The 13,209-nt window shown below is 35.3% G+C and overlaps 3 protein-coding genes across 3 annotated transcripts; 2 read left to right on the forward strand and 1 right to left on the reverse strand.

The window, feature by feature from the left end:
• The first annotated feature begins 971 nt into the window (after window positions 1-971).
• On the forward strand, window positions 972-3,903 carry LOC125871611 (protein NRT1/ PTR FAMILY 8.1-like). The gene is made up of 4 exons (XM_049552240.1): window positions 972-1,110; window positions 1,210-1,427; window positions 1,952-2,499; window positions 3,074-3,903. The coding sequence occupies exons 1-4, from the start codon at window positions 1,005-1,007 to the stop codon at window positions 3,900-3,902; spliced, it is 1,701 nt and encodes a 566-aa protein (XP_049408197.1). The 5' UTR covers window positions 972-1,004; the 3' UTR covers window position 3,903.
• Window positions 3,904-4,871: 968 nt separating this feature from the next.
• LOC125871633 (uncharacterized) lies at window positions 4,872-5,973 on the forward strand. The gene is made up of 2 exons (XM_049552267.1): window positions 4,872-5,325; window positions 5,408-5,973. Exons 1-2 carry the CDS (start codon window positions 4,984-4,986, stop codon window positions 5,849-5,851), a joined length of 786 nt encoding a protein of 261 aa, XP_049408224.1. The 5' UTR covers window positions 4,872-4,983; the 3' UTR covers window positions 5,852-5,973.
• Window positions 5,663-10,999, reverse strand: LOC125871609 (pentatricopeptide repeat-containing protein At3g09060). Its single transcript, XM_049552237.1, has 3 exons — window positions 8,637-10,999; window positions 8,046-8,537; window positions 5,663-5,781 (listed from the first exon to the last, which is right to left on the reverse strand). Exon 1 carries the CDS (start codon window positions 10,780-10,782, stop codon window positions 8,719-8,721), a length of 2,064 nt encoding a protein of 687 aa, XP_049408194.1. The 5' UTR covers window positions 10,783-10,999; the 3' UTR covers window positions 5,663-5,781; window positions 8,046-8,537; window positions 8,637-8,718.
• Between the last annotated feature and the right edge of the window lie 2,210 nt (window positions 11,000-13,209).

The following is a 13,209-nucleotide window of genomic DNA, read 5'->3' on the forward strand; positions in this document are numbered from 1 at the left end:
ATCTGAGCTGTAGCAGTAAGACCCCTTTATATTCTCACATTCCTCAACTCCAACATTTTACTCTGCCGCCTCCTTCTCTCAAACCCCACAAAAGGTATTTTTCATCTTTTATATATCTATACTATAATCATCATCATCATATATATATATATATATATATATATATATATATATATATATATATATATATATATATCATGTGTATGCAATGTATGAAATTTAATGGATTTTCGTTACGTGAAATCAATCACTAATGCTTGTGTCAGGTCAGACACTTACGTGAACACGTGATGTTTCGTGCAACTTTCTCAGTTTTGAGTTATTTTACCTTCAAAAAGGATTTAACATATATATACAACAATATAATTGAAGGATTTTTATGTTTTTTTTACATTTTTAGTGTATATTATTAGTGAATTTTTCCTACAAATGTTGTGTAATGTATTTAATTTAACCATGATAACATCTCTCTATATATATGTGTGGTGTGATTTTTTCGTTTTCTGATTATCTCAAATTTTCTTATAGAGCCTGACTTTTACCTATAGATAATTTACAGATCTTCGAATCAACCACTGATGTTTGCGTCATTCTTTGGGATGTGACCCTTCCTTAGACTCTGTGTGAACACAGAATGACTACTTTTTTTTACACTATGAGGGTATATTATTAGTGTTGTTTGTTTGGTATCCTTTTGTTTATCTGATATGTGGTGATCTTGGAATAATTTATCGTCGAAAAATTATATTATATGTATAAAGGTCATTTTTTTTATTTGTAAATATAGTAGATTTTGAATTCTGTTGGTTTCGTTGTATGTTTACTTCTTTCTGTTATGAATCTCGTTAGTGAAAATCCTAGTGTCAAAGCCCATAAATGTTGTTCTTGTTTTGATTTCGAAAATCTTCAATGTGTAACAGAGGTGTTTTATGTGTTTGTATGATTGTTTGCCCTTTAGGCTGTTGCATTGATTTGGTCTAGTTGACATTGTGGGAGAAGCTAGAATGGATAGCGATGATGACTACACGAAGGATGGGACCGTGGACATCTATAAAAAACCTGCTAACAAGAAGAAAACTGGAACCTGGAAGGCTTGTCCCTACATCCTTGGTACGATGTTTCACTTAATCCATAGAAGTAATTGTGTATAATTCAGTTTGAAGTTATGTTAGAATGATGTTGTTGACATGTAAAGGTTTGAATTTACAGGGGATGAAGCATGTGAGCGTTTGGCGTACTATGGTATGAGTACAAATTTGGTGAACTATATTCAAAAGAGGCTCAATCTAGGAGTTGCTGCTTCTTCAAAAGCTGTAAACAATTGGTCGGGAACCTGCTATGTCACGCCATTGATTGGAGCATTTTTGGCTGATGCCTATCTTGGGCGATACTGGACAATTGCTGGTTTCTCATTCCTTTATATCATTGTAAGTACTAAATGGCTCTTCTTCGTTTTTTACCTTTTCATGTTCTTTGATAGGAGGGTATGGAGGTCGTCGACAAGGGTAGAAAGTCAGTAGGTAGTTGAGAGTTGTTGTATTACTAGCCTATTCATGTATTTGCCTATTCAATCGTAGTATTAGCCTTTTCATGTAGTATGTGTATTTTGGTATTTGATATCATTTGTGGTTTACTGTGTTTAGGTGATTGTCTTGTTTCTCTCCACTGCTGTTTTTCTTTTAATTACTGCTTTGAGTTGCTTGAGCCGAGGGTCTTTTGGAAACAGTCTCTCTAACTCTCTGAGGTAGTGGTAAGGCCTGCTTACACTGTATTCCTAGAGCCCACTTCGTGGGGTTTCATTGTGTATGATGTTGTTGATAGTCTTTGACTTTAGCAAGTACACATCGATCAGTAACTTAGAAGTAGTGGTAACAACATGTCCTGATGTTTCTTTTTACTCGAGCACACTGATTTTGGCGGAGGAATTGATGAACTTAACTTGTTTATGTAGGGAATGACACTCCTGACGTTATCTGCTTCTGTAAAAGGGATAAGGCCCTGTAATAATGGTACTTGCAACCCAACATCATCACAGAAAACAGCATTCTTTGTTTCGATCTACTTGATTGCCTTTGGGACTGGTGGTATCAAACCTTGTGTCTCTTCCTTTGGGGCAGATCAATTTGATGACAATGATGAAAACGAAAAGAAGAAGAAGAGCTCATTCTTTAACTGGTTTTACCTCTCAATCAACGTCGGTGCTCTTATCGCTTCATCAGCTCTAGTGTATATACAAAGCAATGTGGGCTGGGGCTTGGGTTTTGGTGTTCCAGCTGCGGCTATGGCCATTGCACTAGTGTTTTTCTTTTCAGGTACCCGTCTATATAGGCTCCAACCACCAGCAGGGAGTCCCCTGACTCGCATAGTTCAGGTGTTTGTTGCGTCTATTAGAAAATGTCATGTCAAAACTCCTCATGACGAGACTCTTCTCTATGAGACTGCTGATACAGAATCCATCATCGTAGCAAGCCGCAAGCTTGAGCACTCAGACGAGTTCAGGTAACTCTACAATCCCATTGTAACCTTTCTGAAGTGAACACTTAGACTAAACGCTCTGACTTTGAGGTGTCTAGATGTGCATTCTCAAAGTCGGAGTGTTTAGTTGTCAGTTGAGGCAAAGTTAACGTGTCTATCTTAAATATGCCTTTTAGATGTTAATATTGCGCAATGGTAGTCAATTCTCTAGAAGTTATAGGTAATTAGAACTTCTTTGATAAAAACTGCAATCCATATTGTCTGGTGATCTTTGTAAAACTTCACTTTGATTATAGATTGCTACACTGATATTCATTGCTGGTCCATATAACAGTGTGAAATACATCTTTCCGGTCCTTTTAAGTTTCAAATCATGCATATTGTCCCATTATTTGTGTTTGTAAGAGACAACCTGCAGCAGAGTGATCTGTAAGTTTTTTCCGAGATGCAGTATGTCTCATTTCTTGACCTGGGCTTAATGCTTTAGCAATTGTAGCCATAGGACGTGATATTCATATATCTCGAACATGTGAAAGTGACCTTAAAATTCAATTCTCCGGAGTTGCAACTCTATTGTTTGCTAATATACCTCCACCAGGTTCTTTGACAAGGCTGCTGTGGAAGGTGAATCTGATAAAGTCAATGGATCAGTGAATCCGTGGAGGCTCTGCACAGTGACTCAAGTTGAGGAGGTCAAGTCGATCATCCGTCTACTCCCCATATGGGCTACTGGTATCGTGTTTTCCTGTGTCTACGGTCAGATGAGCACCATGTTTGTTAACCAAGGCAACATAATGGACAATTACATTGGACCTCACTTCAGGATTCCATCAGCATGTCTATCCATATTTGACACGGTCAGTGTTATTTTCTGGGCGCCTGTATATGACCGTGTCATTGTTCCCATGGCACGAAAGTATACAGGCCACGAACGAGGATTCACTCAGCTGCAGAGAATGGGCATTGGTCTTGTTATTTCAGTATTTGCCATGGCTTGTGCTGCAGTTCTGGAGACCATTCGGCTTGACATGGTAAGGAAGAACAACTACTATGACCTCGAATACGTTCCTCTGAGCATCTTCTGGCAAGTTCCTCAATACTTCTTGATTGGATGCGCGGAAGTGTTCACATTCATCGGTCAGCTGGAGTTCTTCTATGACCAGGCTCCTGATGCCATGAGAAGTTTGTGTTCAGCCCTCTGTCTTACAACTACTGCATTAGGTAGTTACCTAAGTTCTCTCCTCGTTACAATCGTGATGAAGACCACCACAAGGCACGGGAAGTTTGGATGGATTCCAGATGACTTGAACCGAGGCCACCTTGACTACTTTTACTGGCTATTGGCATTCCTCAGCATCATCAACTTTTTCGTCTATCTCTGGATCTCCAAATGGTACACTTACAAGAAGGTTACTGGGAAATTCTAAACATCATCGCATTTATTCTTCTGAAGATGCAAACTTTCTGTAGATATGGATTACAACTGCTGCTAGTTCCAATGGTTCTGATCTATCTATCCATGAATTTTTATTTTATAAACATCAGTTATGTTCCTAGGTGAACGTTTTCTTGATTAATCTTAGTCTTGTTTGAGACTTGTCCGTTAGTATGATCCCGTTTTTGGCCATGGTCATCTCGAGGCTTTCTTCCTCAAGTTCCAAATGTCGCGTAGCATCTTTCATAGATGTTAATGCTAATATTATAGGTCAAATGCATCTTCATATGATCCCAGTTTGGGGTAACTGGAATGTGTTACAAGCTTGGACTTGTTGCTTGTATGATCAACATCTTTTAGTTCATTTACTTACTTTATTTGACATGTGGTGAAGATGCTTATATCAATGTGAGCGTTTATTTGAAGTGACAAATATAAAAGAAAACGCCCTTAATTTAGCAACAGAAGTAAGACCAAGTTTCTCTTTTTGTGCACTCTGTGTTCAAGAGATTCTATAGAGAGAGCACGTGAACATGAAAAATGAGATTAGCCACACTTTTGAAATATTCTTTAGAAAAAAGTATTTTCAATTTCATTTGACTCGAAACATCAAGAACCCTCCAGCAAAAGCATTTTCTTTTTTTTTTTTGTTATCGATAAGTTTGCCCTAGGTACCCCCACCCTTCATAAGAAATATTGGTTTAACTGTTTAAGAAAGAGTGATTTATGTCAGCAAAACCCTTTTGTATAGCTAGTTAACTTTTTGTTTTACGTATATATATACTATATTGGTTGAATACTCTTAATTTTTTTCTTTGTATATCTATTTCTTTATATTTTGAAATATAGAAGTATTCCTTTACAAGTGTAAACTCCCCTTCACGGCCCACAATGACTAAACAGACAAATAATGAAATGACCCATTTCTTTTTTTGTTTCTAAATTATCTGGAAATAAAATGGATAAGGTACATTCAATCAGAGGTACACAAACACTTTACCTTTTCATAGTTAATAACACTCACTACATAGCACTAGCTATTCTCCCAACAAACTGGAACACAACTTCAAAGGATGATTCATCTAAAACCAATTCACTATTCTATGACACCAAATCAACATGTATTTTTTAACAGAACAAGCCATTTCCAAAGGAAAGACCTCGTTCGCTGCCTCTGCAAACCAAATGATTCAAATTCAGACTCAGAAGAAACTCCACCTACGCCGCCTCAAGGAGACTCCCGTCAGCAGGAACTGCTTGCAAGGATAGCCCAGCTTCAAACACAAAAAGTTCGTCTTACTGATTATTTAGACGAAAGATCTGCTTATCTATCACAGTTTGCTGAAGATGCCAACACTGAGATTGACCAAATTGGTGAAAACGCCCTCAAAGAGCTTGATGAAGCTGGTGAAAGGGTCTGTCATACAGAAAATGAAAAATTTTAATTCATCCAAATACACAGCTTTTGATTATTATTTTTCTTTCTTTTTGATGCAGATAATGGGAAATATAGAGAGCCAGATGCAAGCTTTTGAAGAATCAGTAGAGTTAAACAAACAGGGGATCGAAGAGAACGAGAAGAAGCTGGCGGACTTTGTAGACCAAATGGAGGAGGAGAAAAATGAAGGGCTTTTCTTTAAGAACTTAGGGCAAAAACAACCAGTGGATAAAGCAAAAGCTAAGAAGGAAACAGAGAAGATGAAGCAACTCAATAAAGAAATTGCCGAGTCAAATACTAGAAAGAATATCTACCTTGCACTTATGGGCCTTGTGGTAGTTGGGATTACGAATGCCTTGATCTCTTCACCGTCTGACCTGGGAAAGAGTGCAGTTCTTGGAGTGATCTTGGTGGGTTTGCTTTCTCAAGTCATCTACGAGCAGAAAGTGTTGTCAGAAACACAAACAAAGCAAAAGCAGACATCTGAAGAAGAAAAAAGGTGAAATCATCTCTTCCACTGATTGTACAAAAACAGCAAAATGTTAAATATTAATGTAGCATGAGCTATAACCTCAAATAAAACGTTATTATTAGAGGCTGATATATCATGCCAATTTTTCTCTTGCATCAGCATATCCAAGTCCCATGGCAACTGCAGCCACCAAAGTTGGATACAAGTAGGATGCTTTATATTGATCAACAACATAGGACATGTCAACTTAGACTTTATAGAGATAGGGGTGGGCACCGGTCGGTTCAGTTTTTCATATTTTTTTTCAGTTGTTTTGCTTTTCAATTTGTGAATGAGAAAACCAAAACCTAACCAAAAATAATTTGGTTCAGTTTTTCCGGTTGTCTTTAATTTTGAAAAAGGTTCTGCCAATTCTTTTTTCCTCAATAATGAATGGGGTAAAACTGAAAAAAAATTGGGCAAAATCAAAAGATAGCACTTATAGAGTAGCCTGGTGGGAACATTCTCTTCTCATTTCCAGTAAGAAGTAATACACTAATACCAGTGTGATCAAAAGCAAAAAGCGCAAAAAAGCTCTAAGGTCTGTTGGGGCTTTAAGCGCAAATAAAGTGTGGGCTTTAATTAAAAAAAGGCACAAAGGGAGAAAAAATATAAATATATATGTTTAATCCAAGACTAATAATTTGTAAGCATGAATGACAAATATATGAACAAAGAAATTGAAAAATTATTGTGATAAGGTGAAATATCAATTGTTTAGTGTCGTCTCTTCAAAAGAGATTCATTGGCAAGGAAAGTATGCCTTAGAACCATGATGACGCCACTTAAGCACACATTAAGCGAGGCCGAAGCACTCAACACGTTTTGAGCCTCTCTTCAAGGCTTAAGTGTGCCTTTGATAACATTGACTAATACACAATTTAGTTTAACCTCTAATTTTGATAATTTATAAAGAGGCGACGAAATATTTGGAGGCCTTCGTTCAATTGGAATGTAACATTATTTGATGAAGAATTGGAATGTAACATTTTTATTTGAAGAAAATGTTTAATAATCAAAGAGTTATGTGCTTGATAACCAAAAAATAGTTGGTGTTTTTAGCACTAAGGGATAGAAGTCCGAAATCCAAATATGAATATCGGCAGCATATCTCAAGCACAAAAGTAGAAGCTATGATCAAAGTCCCTGATTCACTAAGTTCCTAAATGGATTGTGAATTCTTTTCCCTAAACAATAATGTAGCTATTTCGAATGGTGTGGATCTAGTGATCCCAAGTACTATCCTTTTGTTTTACAATCTGATAGCAATTCTGTCTTAAAAAATGTCAGTGAAGTAAAATGTGAGTCAAATAATCTTTCTTCCTAACCTACCATTTAAGCCTTTCACATTTTCTCTAATTTGAAAAACTTTTAGCTTCTTTACAAAGATACGAACCCATAGCAACTTATGTTTTATGTTAGGTATAGTGTTATCAAAGGTGAAAAGCACAAAAAAGCTCTAAGGTCCACTAGAGCTTTAAGCAAAAAGTGCAAATAAAACATAGGCTAATGAAAAAAGGCACAAAGGGAGAAAAAAGATACAAATGTATATGTTTGGTTCAAAACTAACAATTATAAACATGAATGACAAATATATGAACAAAGAAATTGAAAAAAAAAATTATAATAATGTGAAATATCAATTATTTAGTGTCGCCTCATCAACAGAGGCTCATTGGCAAGGATAAGTATGCCTTATAACCTTGATGACAACACTGAAGCACACCTAAAGTGAGGCGAGGCGCTCAACACGTTTTGAGCCTCGCTTTAGGGCTTAAGCGCGCCCTTGACAACACTACTTAGGTAACAAACTGCTACTGGTCCTGGTTCACAAGCAGGCCATTCGCTTTAGGGCTTAAGCGCACCTTTGACAACACTACTTAGTGCATGCACAATTTCCCTCAAGAGTTCCAAGGTCTAAAAGAAACACTGCAAAGTCAAATTGACAAAAAAAAAAATCCTACTTGCACGGAACACCCAGGGTGGCATAATCAAGGGAAACATCTTCAAAATGGAGATGTCTGATTTGATCTATGACAATCATAAATAACCCCCACGTCCCCCTCCCCAATCAGGTAGGCAATAAGCTTGATTCTGCCGTACCCATAACCAATTCTTTGGATGATATTTTTTTGTTTTACCAACATGTGTAGATAGCAAAAGAAATCCAAGGACAATAGCAATACCTTAACATTAAGAATATCTCATCCCAATAAACAGCCCAATTTTGTTGCACAAACATCTTGGTTGCCTCTACTTTCCCTTATTTTTCTGCACCAGAAAGACATATGGAATAAAGTTTAGTAATTTACTAAACAAAAGCATAATCAAGGTTATCAGTAGATAGGAGATGTAGGGAAGTTTTCACTGCCACTCAGCTAGAATTGAGTTGGCAGCATATTTCTTTCAAAATTCAGTATTTTAGCTTCTCAATCACAAGAATACCATTCAACCTGTATCAACCACAGAATCTTAAATTGCTTCTGAAAACAAGCACACAACAAAAACACACCTGATTAGCAGAGCATTGTGCTTCTGGTTAGATATCCCATTATGCCACAATGCAAAATCATCTACTCACCGGACTTGAGTAGAGAGCTCACTTACAACTTAAAACAAGAAATATCATATACAGGTCCGACAAACTTGGCTTGACAGTGAGAGTAATAATGGCAGCCCTGCAACCATGAAGATATGCTTCTCTTAGTACATTGTGAGGTTACATATGCAGGAAAGCAAATCTAGGATACTGAAGAGCAACAGAAAGGAGATTAGACCTGCAGCTGAACTTCATGCTCAGGTTAGAAATTGGTATCAGAAACCCACCGGGTGTGTACTTCATAAATATCGTGTTAGAGCTCAGCCATAAATAACTGCTCTGACAAGTATATTCCATGTAATTGCAGTTGGACGGATTTTCTTATTAAGGGCATCACTAAAGAATAATATGGCATCCGACATTCTATGGCAAGAACAAAGCCCCTTAAGAGTAATATTATAAGAAATAATATCGGGCTGAAACCCACCTTTTAAAATGAGAGCCCAAACTGCTGATGCGTTTTTGCAGTCTCTAGCTTTATAAAATCCCTCCATAAGGGTGTTATATGTGACGAGATTCGGGAGACATTCCCATTGGCTCATGCTCAAAAAGAGCTGCAATGCGTTATCAAGGTTTCCAGCAGAGCAAAGGCCATGAATTATAATGTTAACCATGGTCACATCAGGCTTGAATCCCTTGCTAACAATTTGACTCAATAACTTCAGGGCCAGGTCTACTTTTTTGCTTTGGCAAAGGCCATCCATCAATAAGCTATATGTTATCATGTCAGGCGTCCACCCTTTCTGCAGCATGTCCTCCACAAGCTTATAGGCGTCACCAAATCTTTCAGCTTTGCATAATCCATCAATCAGCACATTATAGGTTACTACTGTTGGCGAACAATTCCGACTACTCATTTCACCAAAAAATCTGAGTGCCTCTGCAATTTTAGATGCTTTGATGAAGCCATTGATTAGTGCATTGCAAACATGAGAACCTAGTGTACATCCCTGTTTAGCCATCAAATCAAGTATAGCATTTGCTTCTTTTAATCTTCCTTCTCTGCACAACCCCTTAACAATAGACGAGTATGCATATGAATCCATGCATCTTTCTCCTTGATTTTCAGCTTGCAAGACCTCCAAAGCCTTGTTCAGATACCCATTGTTACACAACCCTTGAATTAGGATTCCGTAAGATGTTGAATCAGCAACAACACCATTCTCATTCATAAGCTTCCAAATAGAAACCGCTTCATCCACCATTCGATTCTCAAACAAACCTCTCATCAATATATTATAACTAGTAACGTTGCGACAATCTTCCTTCCCCATCAGCTCCCACAACTCAAAACACTTTATAATCTCCCCGACCTTACAATAACCATTAAGCAAAGCACCATATACCACAACATCAGGTAATAGTCCAGTCTCAATCATTTCCTTAAAAATCCTCTCAGCCCCATTGACATTGCCCAATTCACACAAACCATGAATCAATGTACTACACGTGAACAAGTCCATTTTTTGTGCATTTTTCTTCATCCTGTCCCAGAGTTCCAATCCATCATTAAACTTACCACATCTACATAAACCATTAATCATGACATTATAGCTAACCACGTTAGGGTAAACATTCGACGCATTTATCAACCGCGCCCAAATCATCTTACCACTATCATAATCACCACTTTTCAAAAATACATCAATTAGAATATTATAACAGGTCACATCTGGATACAACCCTCTTTCAAACATTTCATCAAACACCTCTAAGGCCTTACCCAAATGTCCATTCTTTGCAAGTCCATTGATCAAAGTTCCATAACTATACACATCTGGCATCAACTTACTCTCCCACATCCAATCCAACAACTCTTTCGCCTTATCAAATTGCCCCTTTTTACAAGCAAGTTTAATTAAAACATTATAAGTTTCCAAATTTGGAGACACACCCATTGTTCCAAAATACTTGAAAAACAACTCAGCTCTACTCAACTGATTCGAAACAACAAAAGCATTAAGCAATGTATTAAAAGACCTAACCCCAGGTATACAACCAAAAATATTCTTCATATTCTGAAAAACTTCCATAGCTTTATCAACCATGGAATTCTTCGCATACCCTTTAATAACAGTCAATGCAACATCCTCAGAGCATAAACATTTCTGGGTTTGAATCATATCAACGATTCGGGTCATGTGAGGGATGAATCTTTGGTCGGATAGTTTCCTGAGAATATGGTGGAAGATAATGGAGTCGTGAGCGTAATTTGGGTGTTGAGAAGCTATATCGAATAAGGAGAGTGCTGCGTTGGGATTCTTCTCGGATTTGAGAAGCTTTAAGAGGGATTTTGGGGAAAGCTTCTTGGGTAACATCGCCATGAGCTGAAGGAGTTCTCTTTGTTGGATTTTTGAGTCTCATTGTTGCATTCTCAGCATTGAAATTTAAGTGTGATTTCAATAGGAAGAAGAAATCTTACTGCCGGTGTAGATTTCTGGTTTTCAAAACCTCCATTTTTGCTCTTTCAGCTGCTGCCTCTGAGAGTGAATTTTACTTTGCCGAAAGAGTAGCGGCGGCAACTTACAATGCCTAATGCCGAAAGAGATTTGAAAGTAATTTGGGAGAAGGTATTTGAGGGCCTAATTGGAAAAAAATAATACTATTAGGGGTCGTTTGGTAGAGTGTATAAGAACAATGCAAAATAAGGTGTATTAGTAATGCTTGCATTAGTAGTGCTTGCATTAGTTATGCTGCATTATTTCTTACACACTGTTTGATTTGATGTATTAGAAATAACAAATCTGACATAATTTCTATTAAAAAAATGTATGTTTACAAAAATACCCTTCACACTTTATTTCTTTGTACACTTTCTTTACAACAAGGTTCTTTGCTAAAACATTATTTACTCCTATTCTTTTATTTTTTTTCAAATATAAAATTAAATAGTTGTTACAATATTGAAATAAGATTTTCTACTATATTAGAAGAGTCAGTCCCTATTGGTATCAACATGTGTGTTTTTTGTCAAATTTCAATTTAGAAAGGGTATTGTCGTCATTTTCATTAACTATTCAATTCTCAATATTGTGCCATCTGTTTTTGATTGCCACCACATTATAACAGGTGGCTTTCATGCATTTCCTTTTCCATTCCTCTTTTCTTCTTTTTGTATTTTAATCAATTCCTATCTGAAAAAATTATTGTTATAATAAGCAAAAGGGAAAAGAAGGAAAAGAGAGTCTTGCCCATCTGCTTGCACTTGAATTTTTTTCATGTCTATAATGTTCTTTGAAGAATTATCTACTATGAATTGTTTCAAGAATTTGCAATGTTGTTATAAAATATTGTGTCTAAAATTTGTTATTTGAATTGTAAGTTCACTTTATCTNTTTATAATACTTTTTACATAAAAAATTTATTTATATAAAGCATAAAAGAAAAAAAATTTAAAAAGGAAACATAAATGTTAGCAGGAGTCCAACCTATGTTAATTTCTATGTTTTAATTATTGTAATACCGATTGAATTTGGAGAGCCAGCTAAATTTTTTTAAAGGATTTTTTTTATAAATTTTAAGTTGTTAATTATTATAATTTATAATATTTTTATTAATTTTAAACCAATATATGTTTTTCTCTGTCTCACTTTCATGAGACATATGGAATTTGGAGAGTCAACTAAAATTTTAAAATATGTTAAGTTGTTAATTATTATACCTTATAGTACTATTACGTGATTTTCAAATAAAATATGTAATTTTTTTTATGTCAATTTATATGTCATTGATATAATTACATATATTGAGTAATGAAGAATTAATGTCTAAATTATGTGACACCTATGAATTTTGGAGTGTAAATCAAATTAGTTATATGATTTTAAAAAAATAAAGCGGTTAATTATTACAATTTATAATACTTTTTATATATTTTTTAAATATATATATATATATCTTTTTGATATTGATATTAGTATTATATTAAATTAAATTTTATTATTTTTAAATTTATGATCTCAATTGTCAGCCTATGCCACATTATAAAATGTTCCAAAGTAGATATCAGATTTACAAAAATGTCGAAGCCAGCTAAAGTAAGAAAATAACATCTAAGGGCATGAACCTATATATGTATATATAAAGCTGAATATAGACAATTTGATGTGGCATCTCTCTATGACCAGTATTTCTATTCATCTTTTTTCTCCTTTTTTTGGCATTTTATCTTTGTTTTGTATTTCTTATTTGTATTTTTAAAAAAAAGTATTTATATCATACTCGATTAATTATGCCCTTTATAACATCCAATACACTAATAAAGATTTAAGTAAATGAAAATGGAAGATGAAAAGATAAAAACTATTCATTTTTCATAACTGTTTATAATTATTTAGCTTATAAAATAAAAAAAATAGTTGACCATTTGTAACAAATAAGAACAAATTTCTTCACTTTGGCTCTTCTTCTTCTGACGATGATGATGATCAATATATGGTATCAACTTCTGTCGCTAAGATGTCCATCAAATTTCTAGGTCATGTGACTTTTTTAACAAAAGAGAAAGAGAGAATATCTCATGATTCTTGTGAAGACATTGATGTAAAGAAAGAGATTATGTAACAAAAAGTTCTTTTCAAAATAAAAGACTTTTTGAAAAAATGTTTATTCCTTCTACAAGGAGAGAAAATTCATTGTGGTTGAGAAATTTATAAGAAGGCTGATTAGTGTTTCAAAGGGTAAGAAAAATTATTTGGAGAAAAAATCATTCTATTTATGGAATTCGTATCAAATTAGGAGGAGAACAAGCA

Source organism: Solanum stenotomum, chromosome 7, assembly GCF_019186545.1.
Source record: "Solanum stenotomum isolate F172 chromosome 7, ASM1918654v1, whole genome shotgun sequence".
Classification (NCBI taxonomy): domain Eukaryota; kingdom Viridiplantae; phylum Streptophyta; class Magnoliopsida; order Solanales; family Solanaceae; genus Solanum; species Solanum stenotomum.